Below are 15,720 nucleotides of genomic sequence, written 5' to 3'. Positions count from 1 at the left end.
AAAAATACAAGATTATTACTTTTTAAAGACACACTATTTTCTAGTTTAAACTGAAGTTTCAGCATCTGACCATTCAGTGGTCACATTTACACAAAACAGTCTCTTGGCTAGCTAGAAAATTACACATTTGCACAGATATTAACTAATTAGAATTACAGTTTAATTACTTTAGGAAAATAAACTACATATTCAAAACCAGATTAAAACACCTGCATAAATCAATCCACCCTGACTATAAGGCATTTCCCAAAAGCAGAGCTCCAGGCCTACAAGCCAAGTTCCACCCACATACATTGACACTCCTCTGCATGCAGAGAGGAAGAAAGCTCTGAGAGCAGAACTGGTTCTGAGTCTGCAGGGAAATGTGCCTCTCTGAACACACTTTCACAAGAAGGATGCCAGACACACAATTCCTATCCCACCTGTCCTCAGTACTTATCACTAGAGTCCTCTGCATTCGTATCTGGGTCACGTGGGGTGTGGGCATTAGTTTGTTATATTTTAAGCAACAACAGTATATTAATAGCAGCTTTGGTTAGGAAAAGAAAACAAACAAAACCAAAACCAAACAAAAAAAAAAAAAAAAAAAAAACAAAAAAAAAAAAAAAAAAAAAAAAAAAAAAAAAAAAAACCACAAAAAAAAACCCCAAAAAAACAACCACACCACAAACCAAAACAAACAAAAAACCCCACCCAAACCTCCTCAATAGAAAAAGATTTTCTGTCCCAATATTCTGCTGCTCATTTCACCACAGAATCATAGAATGGTTTGGGTTGGAAGGGACCAAAAGACCACACCTTCCACTAGACCAGGCTGCTCAGAGTCCCATCCAGCCTGGCCTTGAACACTTCCAGGGATGGAGCACCCACAAATTCTCTGGGCAACCTGCTTCAGTGCCTCACCAGCACAGAACAAAGAATCTCTTCCTTATATGTAATATAAACCTACTTTCTCTCATTTTAAAGCTACTCCCCCTCGCCTTGTCACTCCATTCCATTGACAACATTGTCACTCCATTCCATTGACAAAAGTCCTCTCCAGCTCCCTTGTCACCCCTTCAGGTACTGGAAGGGGCTGTAAGGCTTGTCTGGAACCTTCTCTTCTTCACACTGAAGAACCCAAACTTTCTCCATCTGTCTTCATAGGAGAGGTGCTCTAGCCTAACAGGTTTAAAACCATAATTTTCCAGCTTCCCAAGAGAAGTCTTATACACTAACATACTAAAAATAGATATTTGAAAAGGTTTTATGTATTAAAAAAAAATAATCATCATTAACTCTACAGCAAGTGATATGGGACTAACATGTCTAAAAAAAAATTGGTTTGTTTTGTATTAGAGGGTTAAAATGAAAATTCAGGAAATCAGAATAGTCCCTGTATCCTGAGCAGTTAGTTTATAAGTGAACTACAGAACCCATATTTTAACATTCCAAGGAAAGGCATTATGAAAGTCTTATCTACAAGTATGCCTTGTGAGTCAAGTCAGGAACAGAGAATGGATTCTGCCAACATTCAACTCCTTCAGTTCCATAAGGGCACACAACAGTTGGACTTGTTTTCAGAAGAGGACACCATCACCCAAGGCTGCAACATACAATAAACTCCTTTCTTTGGTTTAACAGAGATCCCACTCAGATGCTCTACACTCTTATTTGTCAACTGTGATTTTCAACTGGCTGCAACTGAATGCTTACTTTATGCAACTCCATGGAGAAAGTATGAGAGAAGCTCATCAGATCCCATTATGACACCTGGAATCACCCAACAGACATCAATATTCTTCTGCTTTCACATCAGAAGTGAAACAAAAAGGGAGGAAGTGGGCAAAAAGGGTAAGATTTCACTTTCTTTCTCCCACACACAACCAACCAGGTAAAGCAAGTAATACTCAGACTTCCTTTAATCTGTCATTGACACAAGCTGGAGCTAACATTTCAGCACTTTGTCTAGATTTAAACCTACATTCTGTGACAGTATACTAAGTGGTAGTTCAGAAAAACATTCATATTTACTCACATTTTGTTTGCCATCCTCAGGGATGTGCAGCTAAGACATGCCCGATCTCCCAAGTTACCTAGAAAAATACCAATAATTAGCACCAATTCTGAAATTCAGGAAGACATTTATCCATGTAGTGAACTGCACACAAATACATGAGTGAAAAGATTGATCTTTACATAGAAATTACTACTTTTGAAAGGACAAAAAAGATGTTGTTTAACATGCAGAGCTGAACTCTGTGGATGTGTGAGGTTGGTTTCCTCTTGCTCAACTGTCTGAAGACAGGTTTCCAAGTCCCTCAGGCAAGAAATTACATTGCAGAGGAAATTCACTGAAAGCAAATGTAATTTTCTAACAGCTCTATGACAACATAGTATCAGATGATCCAAATGGAGCCCCTGCCAAGTGTTTAGGATTAAAATGGCTTTTTTTTTTTTTTAAGCAAAACAAATAAAACACAAGCAGGAACCTAAAGAGACTTCACTAGAGAGGTGGAACCACAACAGCATTTCAATTCATTGCTGCCCATTTCGATTAGCACCTGGTAAAAATAACTCTACCCCATGATCTCTATGCAAAGGATACAAATTGTCCTGAAGGGAGGGGTCAGAGCCTGACCCAAAGCATGTCAAAAGTTAACTTTCCAGAAAACACTGTATCCCTCAACATTCATTTTATTTGACAGACTACCTCAGAATCAGTCCTAATAAAGTCCAAAAGAAGGGCTGACACCTGTATACGAGCACCCTCTATCCAGGTACACAGACAAACAGCATCCATTCTGGAAATAAACTGAGAAGATCATCAAATCATAAATCATCCAAGTCACGTGCTTCAGTAAAGGGCCACGTCTGAAAGTCTTCCAACCACAGAAGAAGCATCAACAACATAAAATGCTACCAATCTACAATCATTGAAAGTCATCCCTGATCCCACCAGAAAGAAATTCAGCTTCCTAAAGCAACTTAAAAAAAATAAATCTTGTATTAGCACCTTGCTACAGTAACTCAATAGGTAGCTACTGCCAAGAGCAAAAAGACTCCTGGAGAGATCATTAAAAAAATCACACAAGAAAGACTTCAAGCATGTTGACTCTTTTTGGCCAATCTTTTCAGAATTCACTGTAACCAAAATAAAATTGAAAGGCTGGAGAGAATAGGCATACTGTGGTTTGCTTCTCCCATCTGGAACCTACCATTTCTGGTCAATCCTAAGAGACACCAGGATACAAAGGTAATTTGAGAGGTCCATGGTACCCTTTCCCACCACCAAAACCAAGATATGGCCTATGACAGAATCTAAAGTAGACAACTGTATCTGAGAAAACAAAGCTCCCAATGCTGATGGCCAAAAGCCCTCCCCAACAAAATACCCTAATTCTTAGGGAAAAGAGATGCTGCCAAAATCAGATGGGACAATCGGAAGGTATAGAAGGTAAGTGAACTTATCTGAGGAAAATCTTGATAATCAAGGCATGTCCCATGCTACGTGGGCTCTGAAGAAATTACAACAAAAGCTGTGGCATTATTAAATCAAAGGATTTACCCATGCCAAGTTGTATCAAATTCTAACACTCACTGCCATGGCATGCAGAGCCAGGGAAAAACTGTCTATTTCTGGCTCAAAAAGCAAGTCCTGAGAATCTGTGAAGGCATTGTGATACTCGCCATCATTCACAGAAAGAACAGTAGCTAAATTACTTAACCCAAGAGACCAGCCCAGAAGGAATCCCCGACCTCAAGGAGCAGCTGAGCAAAGCAGAGAAGTACTCAGTGTCTGGAGGGATAAGTCACAGCACAGTAATCTGTCTCACCCAAGTGCCAGGAGGCCCACAAAGCCTGATGTGCCTAAACCAAGGGTCCTACCAGGAGAGGACATTGCCTGCTATGGACAGTGCCCCCTAGAACTAGGAGGGATGATCTGGAACTCAAAACTGGCTTGGAGTTTCTCACTTCCACTTCACTTACCTTCTTTCCAACCAGGCTCATTAAATGTTAAAGAAGGGGTCAAAGAACAAAATTCCAAGGTTACCACAAGAAAACATGCTAAGCTTCTTGTTGTACAGCACATTCAGAGTGTGAACAGGCTAACACAAAATGTTAATTCCAACTCTGCCAGCTCTGAAAAGAGCTCTTTAGGTTTTGCAGTTTCTCTTATAACCATGTACCTAGGAGTAAACCAGCCCGGAAATAAAAGATATACTTCCTTCAAAAAGGGGCAAAGTCCATAATCGTTGCTTCTGGGATAATACAGATATCCAAAAGCCTGAATGAGGTGAATGTTGCTTAACCATACTCAACACTGCTCATTTAAGAATTGGCTTAGTAAGAAAGAAGGGCAGTAGTGCCAGAAAAGCTGTATGTTAACATGTTCCTCATGGAAAAGTAGTCAAGGGAAACCTCATACTTTACTTTAATGAAGCATCAAACCCCAAGTTTTTAATGTAGAATAGCCATACTGTTACTATGTTTAGAAATTTCAAAAATAAAATGCTATCATGAAATAAGTCCCTAGAGAAGTGTAAGCCTGCAGTACTTAACAGTCTGATCTCCACAGGAATAACGTTTAGGATTCTTAGAAGCACTTAGCTTTAACTTAATCTTAGACTACTTACATGTAAAGCAAAGAAGATGAGCTGATTAAAGCAAAACAATACAGAAAAAAAAAATACAGCATAGAATAATGTGTTAATAATAGATTAACAATAGACTAACACCCCAAATAAAAGTATTGTATCATAACCACAGTGCACCAAAGCACAACAATTACCTGATTCTATCACAGCATTTCAGCTTAGGTTGTCTAAGATTTATAACAACCAAAATTGCAGCAATCATTAGCAGTACTTTTTATGCTATGTCACAAGAACAATCAAAGCTCCCACCTAATTTGAAGGTACATGGATGCGCCTTCTCCCCATTTTAAATAAACTGTGTGGTTAGGATACCCCAGGTTTTTGTTCAGGACACTGTCCAGGCTTAAATAAATGACTGTACAACAGGAGCTCACAAAACCCATCAGTCAGAGGAAGATACCACACTTGAGTGACTATTGGTAACCAAGAGGACAGCTGTTCTTTGCAATGAACAAGCATCCCTACAGCTCATCAGGTCTGCCTGGATGTGAGCCTGCAGCTGCCCTGCTCTCAGTGACAGCACTCCCATGACAAGTTGGGCTCTGTGTCAGTGACAGGCAAGTCCTCGCTCACCCCATTCCAGCTCAGGGCCCTGTGTCAGATACAGGCAATTCCTTGCTCATCCCATTCCAGCTCAGGGCCCTGTGTCAGAGACAGGCAATTCCTTGCTCACCCCATTCCAGCTCAGGCCCTGTGTCAGTGACAGGCAATTCCCTGCTCACCCCATTCCAGCTCAGGGCCCTGTGTCAGTGACAGGCAATTCCTCGCTCACCCCCTGCCATTCCAGCTCAGGATCAAAAGAGCAGACACAGGCCTCGCGTACCTCACAAGTTATCAGTTGTTTCATGCCATAAAACTTCACCAACCAGAGATATTTAAACTGCCAAATTATCTCCATTATTAATCGGTATCACAGGATGCACTTCTTTTTTGTTTTCCTAAGCATTCAAAGCCACTTGGAAAAAGGCAAATTCATGTTTCGTCCCTAACACAGACTAAGAAAACATCCCTTGTGCTTTCATAAAGAGAAGAAGTACATGACTAGTGACAACCCCACTTCACACCCAAGCCCCGCCGAGAGCAAGGCAGGCAGGACCCAGACGTAGTAACGCGTTCCTGCACTTTAACAAAAAACACGTGTTTCTCCCTTCCCCAACCAGCCGGCATTTAGGAGACACGCGTGTCCCACTGCCCTTAGGGTACATCATCCCCTCCAACCACGCTGCCGCGGAAGCACATGCGACGAGGCCGCAGCAGCCGCCGAGCGTGGGCCGTGCCGGGAGCAGCGCCAGCCCCGGCGGACAGAGCGGCGGGGACTCGGCCGCGGCCCTTCCCTCCCGCAGCGGCCTCTCCGCCCACGCCCGGAGCCCCCAGATGCCTCCGGCCGCTCTCCCTCCCCGTCACCCTCCCGGCCAGGCCCCGCGGGCCGGAGCCGGCGGGCGCCCTGCGGGGAGCCTCACCGGGCCGTGGCGGGCGGCGCAGCGCTCGGCGGGCGGCTCCGGCCCCGCTCCTGTCCCACCGCCCGGGCCGCGGCGATCCCCACACGCCCAGCAGCGCCCGGGAGCCGCGTTTCCCCGGCACCGCCCCGCGGCGCCGGGCACGTCGGGAGCCGTAGTCCGGAGCGCACGGTGAGGGCGGCGGTGGCGCCGGGCGGCGGGGATGGCGTCACCGAGGGGCGGGCGCGGCTGCGGTTCTTCCCCACAGCCGCCTGAGGGGACCCGGCAGGAGCTGCGATGGGTATCGGGGGCTGTCCCAATGCCGGGGTTTCTTTCCCCGGGGCTCGCTCGCAGCCCACGGTCCCCGTCACGCCGGGAAGGCCACAGGCCGTGCCCGGTGTGAAGGGCGGGCGCCGGTGCCTCACGGAGCGGCCCGGAGCGCCGTGGCCACACATAACCCCGGCCAAAGTACAGCGCTCCAGCAGCGCACGGTGCTTTCCTCTTTGGCTGAGGTTGGATCGGGTGATGCCCAGAGGTCTCTTCCAGCCCTGACGGCCCCGTGATCCTGCGGTGGGTGCGGCCGTGTTCCCGCACGCCAGGGTTGGCGGCAGGCGTTCTGCTGCACACGCGTGTGTTGCTTGTGGATCTCGGGGTGTGACAGAAAAAACGGCTTTCTGGGGGAGCTGTGGTGGTTTTGATAGGAAATGGCACATAAATCGGTCATTTGTCAAATGTTCCACACTAGTTCTGGTTAATAGTTGGACTACAAGCAGTATGATATTCTCCACGTGCTAGTCGAGTCTTGGCCAGCAGTAGGATCTCATACCAAATATTTCAGTACTCAGTTAATGCAGTATTATGTACTTGCTTTATGTTTTACTGTATTGGCATTTTCAGTGAATAACAAGAATCAAACTGCAAAAATTATAACTTAATCCGAGAACACTGACATTTTACAAACTGTGTACGTGAGATTTGGGTGTTAATGCCTTCCTTGTTCCAGAAAAAATGGAAAAACTGCTGGGACTCTCTGTGGACAAGATGGCTGCCAGCCCTGCCAACAAGATGGCTGCCCCAAGGACAGGGCTCCAGGGGGACAAGGGAGCTGTGGGATCAGACCTCTCCTACCTCACAGGTAACTCACAACACCAGGCATTTGGTCACCTCCACACCTGCCTCAACCCCAAGGAAAATACATGTTACCTAACCTTATGCATAAGGGGTAGCAGAAGTGTTCAGGTTTGACCCAAAACGTGACTGAAAACAGTGTCTCATAGCAATAAAAAGCAAGTGAGTTTGCAGTTAATGTGTTCATGCTTAGGACTAGGCAAATGCAGGAAATTAGTTGGTAATTTTATGGAGCTCTTTTATGTATTTAAAGAAGATTCTCAGGGTTTCTTCGAAGTACAAAAAATGTAGATTAAATTCATATTACTTATATTTTAAATTCAAAAGTATTCGTCAAGATGGACTATGCAATTATCTGAATATTAAAAAAAAAGTCACAACACTTTTCTCACTATGGCTATAGAAATGCTCCTGTTGTTTATGTTCAGTGATAATTAACAAATTGTTATTTATGTACTTATTAGAGCTGCTTTTAAAATGTTAGACTCCCAAATGCACTGCAAGATTTTTAGCCAACTGTGTTTGTTTTGCAAGTGTTTAAATATGTACTGCATTTAAATGGTTAAAATTGTTTAAAATGTGCAACTTCACAATAGTGCTTTATGTTAATGGCATAAAAAAAACCAACCAAACAACATCTTCCCAATCTACACATCTCTCACTAGACTGCGTTTGTATCTTTCTCTTGTTATTCTTTTCTTCTTTCTGGTTGGCTGATAACAAAACCAAATGAAATGGGGCAACTAATGGCAGTTCCTCTAACAAAGCTGCTTAATTATGTAGAAACATTATATGAAGCCTATACAAGAAGAATAATATGCTCTGAAGTCATTAAACTATTGACAAGAGGTTTCAGACAGCAAACAGATGATTACAGAGGTCTCAATACATTTATGCAGACAAGTAACCAGCCTTTCAATAGTTTCATTAAATTCATTAGTATTCAGGGTGGCAGACAATGTAGATGCATGGGCCTTTTCAGAGCTGAATTCGTTATGTTTTTGTACAGTCTTTTGTTCCAGATTTGTTTATACCTGGAAGTTACAGGGTTTGCTACTGTATATGAAAAGGATTGATTATACACTCTGTGAAAATTTCCTAAATAGATACATACAGTTTAAAAATAGTAATTGATTGTGTTCATTTACCAAGCATTGTGAAGTAATGCTTAAGGAAAGACTAAGAATTAAAAATCTTCAAGTATTTGTACAAATTGCTCCCACAGGAAAACGCTGAGTGACTGTAGGTGGCACATGGGCCTTCCACGGGAGTTAGTTTTTGTTTTAAAGAAAAACATTTTCTACTCCAGCCAGAGCAACAGCCATGATCTCACAGAGAAAACACTTATCCCCAGGATAAAACATGATACCACATAGTTACTAGGTTTTTGGGACTTTGTTAAAAAAAAAAATCAACTGCTACACAGCCATTTTAGACCTGGTTCTTAAAGCAACCATGTTGTGTGGAAAAGTTGTCAGCCATCTTGCTGAAAAATCAGTTTTCCAGCAGGAACAGGATGAGAGAGACTAAAAGGAAGAAATACAAAGCCTTCTTTCTAGATGGATGTAATAGGGATTCTGAGAATCATTCAAATAAATGTAATATTTGAACAAAACTAAGATGACTATTTTACGTTAAATGTAATTTTTCCCCCTGGGTATAAAATAGAAGCAAAAGCAAGGTAGGAGTTGACTAAGCCAATTCAAAACAACCTTCAAATAAAAGGAAATTTTGATGGTTTTTATAGGCTGTGTGAGTACTGAAATATGTATTTTATTGCTGTATGAGCAGAGCCCAGTGATATCACAAAGGCAGGACTGTTTCACTTGTCTGAAAGAGGTATGATGCATAAGACCTATAAAAGCACAGAACAACCCTAGGGCTCTGCATTGCCTGCATAGACATGACAAAGGAGCAGATGAATCTATAATTCTTACTGAGGAAGTTTAGAAATCTATCTAGAAATTGAGGGGCAAATGTTTCTATGACCAAGGAGGAGAACTGTAAGTTTGTCACCCCTTCCCTGAAGACACGGCCCAGGAAGCTCTCCTAGATCCTGTAGACGTTTTTGGGGATGGACAGCAACTGCCCCCACTCCCAGCTTGAGGTGCCCTGTAGCTTGTGACAGTGGCTGTGTGACAGTGCCAAATCTGTGACACTCCTGCTGGAGCCACAGACACGGGCTGTTCCCCAGTACACCCTGAGGACAAGCGGAGCTGGCAGGAAGGGCTGGGGATGGGATTCAGGAGGGGGAGGGGGTGCAGCGCTTGATGCTCTGGGCTGTAAGTGGGAGGAGGTGGGGGGGGTAATTAACATCTGATGAGCTGGGAGGCACCTTTGCCATTTCACTGCTGCAACATCGTGTTTGTGTACACAGTGTGACTCAATAAGCTACGTATCACTACGGGCCCAGAGACAGTCCTTCAGAGCAGAATTATGCTTTTAGGCTGTAGAATCTGTTTCCATGGCAACCCCAGGTTGTCTCGTTGAATAGGTTTAACAATAAGGGATTAACCTCATCTTTATTCATCAGTGTTCAGCGTAAATGTGAAGGGGGGCGGGGGGGAACATTACTGTGTAGCAAGTTGCATTAAGTTTCTACTCCAGGGAGAAAGCCAACAGATTATTAGTAGTTTTTTAAAGAAAATACTTCCATTCATTATCAGGGATTTTTAGGAGGGATTCATGGGATACTGAAGCCTGTTACTCTGTCAATGTTACACCCAAAGGTAAAAGTTCAAGTGGTGGCTGGATTACAGATTTTCTGTATGTACGTCCAGGTCACAAGTTCATTCCTGTCAGTAAATGTGCCAAAACCAAGCAGCACTGGCTACACATTAGCACAGAAACAGGCTGCCCTGGGTGCCTCTTCAAACCCTGCCCTGAAAAGCCATGTAGAGAGTGCCTGGATGGCAATAACGTGCTGCAAACAGTCTTTCCCCATCCAAGGAAAATTAACTACCTGCTCAAATTCAAGTCAAAAAGTGGTATTTTAAAAGATTGCTTAGGCTTGACCCAAATTAGCAACACATAATGCCATACAAATAACATATTAGGTTGTCATTAGTTAAATTTGGCGTGCAGGTGGGCAAGAGCACAGCTGGGGGAGCAGAAACAGGTAATTTTGAACATCTTTCCAAATTGAGGGAAAACCATTTGCAGTTCAGAATGAAAACCACCGAGGTTCTCCCTTTTCCCAGCAGATGGAGCTTATGTGAAACGGGACAAGCTGCACAAAGCGAGATTGGGGCAGTGGAGGAGCACGTGGGGAGAAAGCCACAAGGTTCTGGCCAAGGCAGGATCAAGCAGAGGGAGGGCAGGGAGTGTTCAGGCTATGTGTCCAACCAAAAAGAAAAAAAGGTGAACGTAGCTATAAAAAGCAAATTGATTTAGTCTCTGAGAGGGAGGGAAAAAAGGAGTCTCTGGTGTTACAAACACACCTGTTAGCTCCAGCTGATATGAGAAAGACTGAGATTTTACTGCAGAATCATCATTGCTGTATTTAAGTAACCTGTTGTGCCTCCAAATGAATCAGTTTGATTTTATGAATGACAGGCTTTAAAACTATGCATTTAGAGTCATTCTTGGTCTCCAGGATTTTTTAGGCGGTAGGGTTTGCAAGTTCCTGTCTGTAATCAGAAATGCAGAAAGCCAACAATCTTATGTCATTATCTGCCTCTCAGAGTTAGGTCTTTAAGAAAACACCAAATGTTGTGTTACTGTCAATAAAAGCCCTAAATCTCCCACCACTGCTTTTATGCACCCATCAAGAAGCAAGACAAGAAATGCAAGTGACTGGGGAGGCTCTCCTCCACCCCATCCCAGACTTTATAGACCCGTTCCCGCACTTCTTGTATATCACAAAATTCTTGGTGAAGTCAAGCAGTGTTACAGGAGTACTGGAAAGACAGGAGGTCCCTGAAAAGCAGATACCTTTCAGTTTGTGTCCATTAAAGAAACATTTTAGAATAATTTTTACCTTTGTACTCTAAAAAGGAGAAAAATGTGCTACTTCCAAGGGCCATTTTAATGGCAGCAATGTAACTTTCCTTAGCAATTTGTGAAGCTGAAGCTCCTTATGGTAAGTACTGGTTTGGAGAGGAGCAGGTTACAGCCAGCACATGCACACAGCTGTATATGACTTGGTGCAGGCAAAATGCAACATTGTCCCATCATCCCCAGGCACATTGGTGCTTTCTCTGTCTCAGAGGAGGTGAGCAGAACTAAGCATTTCTGTTAAAAGAGCAAAGGAAAAATACTGAAGATGGATATGTTCATTTGCCTGATGCTTAAAATTCCTGTGTAGAATTTAGCCCCCTCGGGCCTCTGCTGTCGTTACCTCTTTCTTGCTGGTTTTGCTGATGATCTTATCAGTCCTGGCTCATATTTTCCCTTACAGTCAGCCTGAATAACCCTACTGGAATGTGTCTTTCCCACCTTTGAATGCACTCTCTCTTATTTACCTTTCGGCTTTAAACCTTCTACCTTTCATAATCCAGACCAAGCGTGTAACACAGATCTCACACTTTTTTATCCTGTTCTCCTTGACCTGACTGACACTCCTATCTTCCGAGGTGCCGTACAATGACCTCCCCATTCCAGCATGCAAGCCCACAGCCCCTCCTTCATTCAAGTCAAAGAGCTGCTTTTCTCAAGAGGCCTCCCCACAGAGATAATGAAAAGCAGATTAAGAGATTTAAAAAAGGAGTTGGTTCCTTTGGAATGGTCAGTGCACTTTCCCTTTCTACAACCATCCTCTATACTGTAAATTTTCCAAATCAGTATTTGTCTGGATCTCAGTGCCTTGACCTCAGCAGGACCTAAATTGTTGGGCCCCAATTCCACACATGCAAATGTATGCCATGTCCCTTTGCTATCAGAGACATTCACACAGAGTGGTAAAGGATCAGTGCAGTTGTGTACTTGTAACATCAAATCCTGTTTCTTGCCAGATAGCATCATAAAAGTTCTAGAGATAAAAATTAACATTTTAACCTTTGTTTTTGTGAGACAGAAAGCATGGTAACCTCCAAGTCAAGTGAAGTGGCAGCTCTGTTGACAACACTTATTTGTAGCTGTGTGATAATCTTGAAGGGAAATACCTGTTAAAATGTGATGTGAAGCTATAGAAAAACAACAAAGAGCCATCAGCACAAGTACATCCCAGTGGTGCTTTGCCAGTATCCTGCCTTTTTCTTGTGTGGCTGAATTTCAGGCACCAGAAACAGAAGACGCTTTGTCTGGGCTTTCCCATGTAATCAGCAACCTCTCTCCTGCCTGTCTTAGGCCTCTATTCACTTTATTATTATTATAGTATCCCCTAGAGACAGACTTGGGAGGCATTCACCCCCAAACATCCTGTTACCTTCAAGCAATTAGGTATTTTCTCAGTAACACATTATATGCTTTAATCCTGTTGCATGTGTGTACAAAGCGTGGCTAGCAAGTCGTGTATGTAAGAAAATACCGAGCTGGCGTAAAAAGCTTTGCCATTGGATTTGATCAGTATCCAGGGGAAGTAAAGTCCCCCAAAGCAGGAGCTCTCCTCTCAAAGCAATTACAAGAGGGAATTTTGTGTACAAACTGAAGGTTTAGCTGGGATCTGCAAATATCTAGGAATTCATCAGCTGGATAGAGCAAGAGGAGCTCCTTGGGACTAATCTGTGCAGCAGGTAAAAGTGAGCCATGCAGCCTGCTCGTCAGTCAGGGTGGCAAGCCTCACACTCATTCCTATATGACACATATCAATCATTTTCTTTTCTAAACACTAATCCAACAGCTGAAAAAGGAAATATGCCCAACAGGTATCAACAAAAATCTGGCTTAGCCAGCAGAGCTTCCCTGTTGTGCCAAGGGAACAACCTTCTCCCCTCTGCGAGGCCTCTCCTCCCAAGGAACAGACATCTAACTCTCCCTGAGCGGGAAGCCTCTTTCAGCGTGCCAGCTGGGAATCAGGGCCCTGGGCACAATCCCAGCACCTGTGCCTAGTTTTCTTACAGAGCACAGCCAGCTGCTCTGCTAGGTCTGCAAATGTCCTGTATACCCTATTTCTTTTCTGTGGATTGCTTTGGATAAGCAATGTGAATGTGTTGCTTATATTTGGATTTTGCAAATTCATTGCTTTACATTTACTTAACCTGATTTGTTTAAGGATCATATCAGGCCACTGATAAATGAAGTCATGCCATGTTTTTAATAATTAAACCAGGGTTATTGAGCCAGTAGTACCCAGAACCCAGTAGTATTTTTGAGGGAATTTGAAGGTAAGCAGGATGTAACCACAGGCCACTTCGGAAACTATGACATGGAGTTTGTGAGGAAGAAGTGTTTTTGATGGCTGGTGTTTGTCAGCAAGCTTTTCTGGCATTGCACAGGGTAGCAGAGACTATATTTGACCCTGAGGGTTCACAGGCATTAGATAATTGTTTTGCTCTTACTTAGCTCATGGCATGTTAGACAAGTCACTTCTGTCTGTGACACCAAACTATCAACTGCAAACTTCCTGTGTGGAAATAATTATGCATGTTTTCCAAATTCGCATTATGTTCTTCTGTATCCAACAGTTCTTATGCAGAAAGGCAAGGTTAGAGTTAAGACCACTTTCACTGCTAATAGCTTAACTCTGAAAAGCCTTCATATTACTCAAAAATCCTGGTATCAGTGGAGCCAGAGTGGGGTAGAATTCTGTACTGCAACAGGAAGGAGACATATAGAGGTCTGGAAAATAATGAAGGTGGGAGGAAAGTGAATAAAAATGGTTATTATTGCTGCTCATAATGCCATATTAATTAAACCAGTTTATCTGGCAGCAGGGTTTAAAAAAGAACAGAAGGCAATATATTTTCATATAAACTCATTGCCACAGTATGGTCTCAAAATATAAATAAATAGGCTCAACAAGAAAATAGATACACTCAGGAGAGCTAGGCTTAATGAAGTCCCTGACACATGCTTGTCTAGCTGCAGTGTCCTCTTTGGAAATTGGTAAATCCCTAAACTACTGATTCTCAGCAGCATGAATGACACAAATGGGTAGGAGCTACTTTTCCTATAATCTGTTTCCAATTCTAAGCATCCATTACTACTTCCTTTCTTGGTTTCCCTTGAGGAAAGGACATGCCTAAGCCTGCTTTGAATGTTAAAAGCTTCCTCTGCAGAAATCGAGGTGAGAGTAAGAGACCATAAATGATTACCCATGGGCAGCTAATAAAAGCTGTGAGATACAAGTCCTAACCTGGAACCACGGAGGTGTTTGAGGTGGACCAAAGGGTCACTGTCAGGGGGTCTCAAGTGCTTGACTGAGTCGTGCATGGCTCACCCCATGCTGGGGGCCTATGGCAGTGTAGTCCTAACAAGGACTGCACTGTTTCTGCCACCCTTAAACTCCACGTGTTCCTCTCACCAACAGAACAAACAGGTTAATAAAGGTGGGGATTTTTGTGTAGAAATATAATGAAAGCCAGGTCAGAAAGGGAAGAGATCTCAGTCTGCTTGGTAACTTACACAGAATGAAACTCTACCAAGGAAAGGAACTTCTAGCTTCTCTTGCTTTCTTACCACAGGGTTTCCCCTTTGCACTTTACCAAGTCCTACTTCTGCCATAATCCACCTGGCAACAAGTTACAGTCGATCTCCCTCTAGTGGGTAATTAATTACCCATAAAAGCCACAGTAAGACTGAGATGTGTTAAAAATCTGCCCTGCACTTGCCTTCCTTCACCTCCTTTCTTCAGCTGGCTTTCTTCTTCTTTCATCTGTGATCTTTCTCACACGTGCATTACGTGTTTTCTTCATACCCTCCCTGAACTTTGTATCTGCTCCTTCTCCATTCTTGTGCTCTGTGAGGAGTTGGGCTGTTTGAGGGGTTTCTGTTTGACTTTGATGTAAATGGAAATGAAAGTAAAGAACTGCCAAAGAATGAATTTAAAATGAAATATTCTAGAGATTAGTGGTGTTTGCACAGAGGCATGTATGCAACCCCCAGTATGCCAAAGGCTTAGAAATCTGGGAAAAACCATAAGATCTACCTTAAGTTTGTAATTTTTTTTTTTTTTTAATCAGGAGAAAGTCAAAAGAAATTTACATTTGGGTTTTCTTATCCTTAAAGTTGATTTATTTGGGTTGAAAATCTTCTGCATTCTGCTTAGTAGTTTGTTCCCCTTGAATTTGTTGTTCCATTACCACAACTATTAACAGCAAAATACATATGCCAGCTGTGTTCAATCTGAAGTTAGCTCTCTAACAGCAACAGTTAACTACCAAAGAGTATTCCCAGAGCAGAGCTGACGTTAATTGAGAAGGATAGTGCTCTGAAATATGTGGAGACAAGATGCTATACAAATTGATTTAACCAGACCATGCCTTTTGTGTATAGAACTCTGTTTCTCTCCTTGCAGAGCATATAGGCTGGATACTATGGCTGTTACTGCATTTAGGTTAATGGAAATATATTAGGGATGATTCTCAAAGGTATCTCCTTTCTCTGACTACTTTGGGGTTTCTTGTGTGTGTGTGTGGGGG

General features: G+C 43.0%; 2 protein-coding genes across 2 annotated transcripts in view; one reads left to right on the top strand and one right to left on the bottom strand.

The window, feature by feature from the left end:
* Positions 1 to 6,786, bottom strand: part of LETM1 (leucine zipper and EF-hand containing transmembrane protein 1) — a 29,461-nt gene extending 22,675 nt beyond the window's left edge. The window contains exons 1-3 of the mRNA XM_041402847.1: positions 6,239 to 6,786; positions 6,098 to 6,147; positions 2,018 to 2,075 (exon numbers count right to left, since the gene is read on the bottom strand). Coding sequence (XP_041258781.1) covers positions 2,018 to 2,075; positions 6,098 to 6,147; positions 6,239 to 6,786 — 656 coding nt within the window. The remainder of the gene's footprint in view (positions 1 to 2,017; positions 2,076 to 6,097; positions 6,148 to 6,238) is intronic.
* Positions 6,526 to 15,720, top strand: part of NSD2 (nuclear receptor binding SET domain protein 2) — a 98,288-nt gene continuing 89,093 nt past the window's right edge. Inside the window, exons 1-2 of the mRNA XM_041402636.1 lie at positions 6,526 to 6,643; positions 7,077 to 7,208. The gene's annotated coding sequence lies outside the window, so the exon portion shown is untranslated. The remainder of the gene's footprint in view (positions 6,644 to 7,076; positions 7,209 to 15,720) is intronic.

This window comes from Onychostruthus taczanowskii, unplaced genomic scaffold (genome assembly GCF_017590055.1).
Source record: "Onychostruthus taczanowskii isolate IOZ18803 unplaced genomic scaffold, ASM1759005v1 scaffold2, whole genome shotgun sequence".
Classification (NCBI taxonomy): domain Eukaryota; kingdom Metazoa; phylum Chordata; class Aves; order Passeriformes; family Passeridae; genus Onychostruthus; species Onychostruthus taczanowskii.
This window is presented reverse-complemented; position numbering and strand designations above follow the sequence as displayed.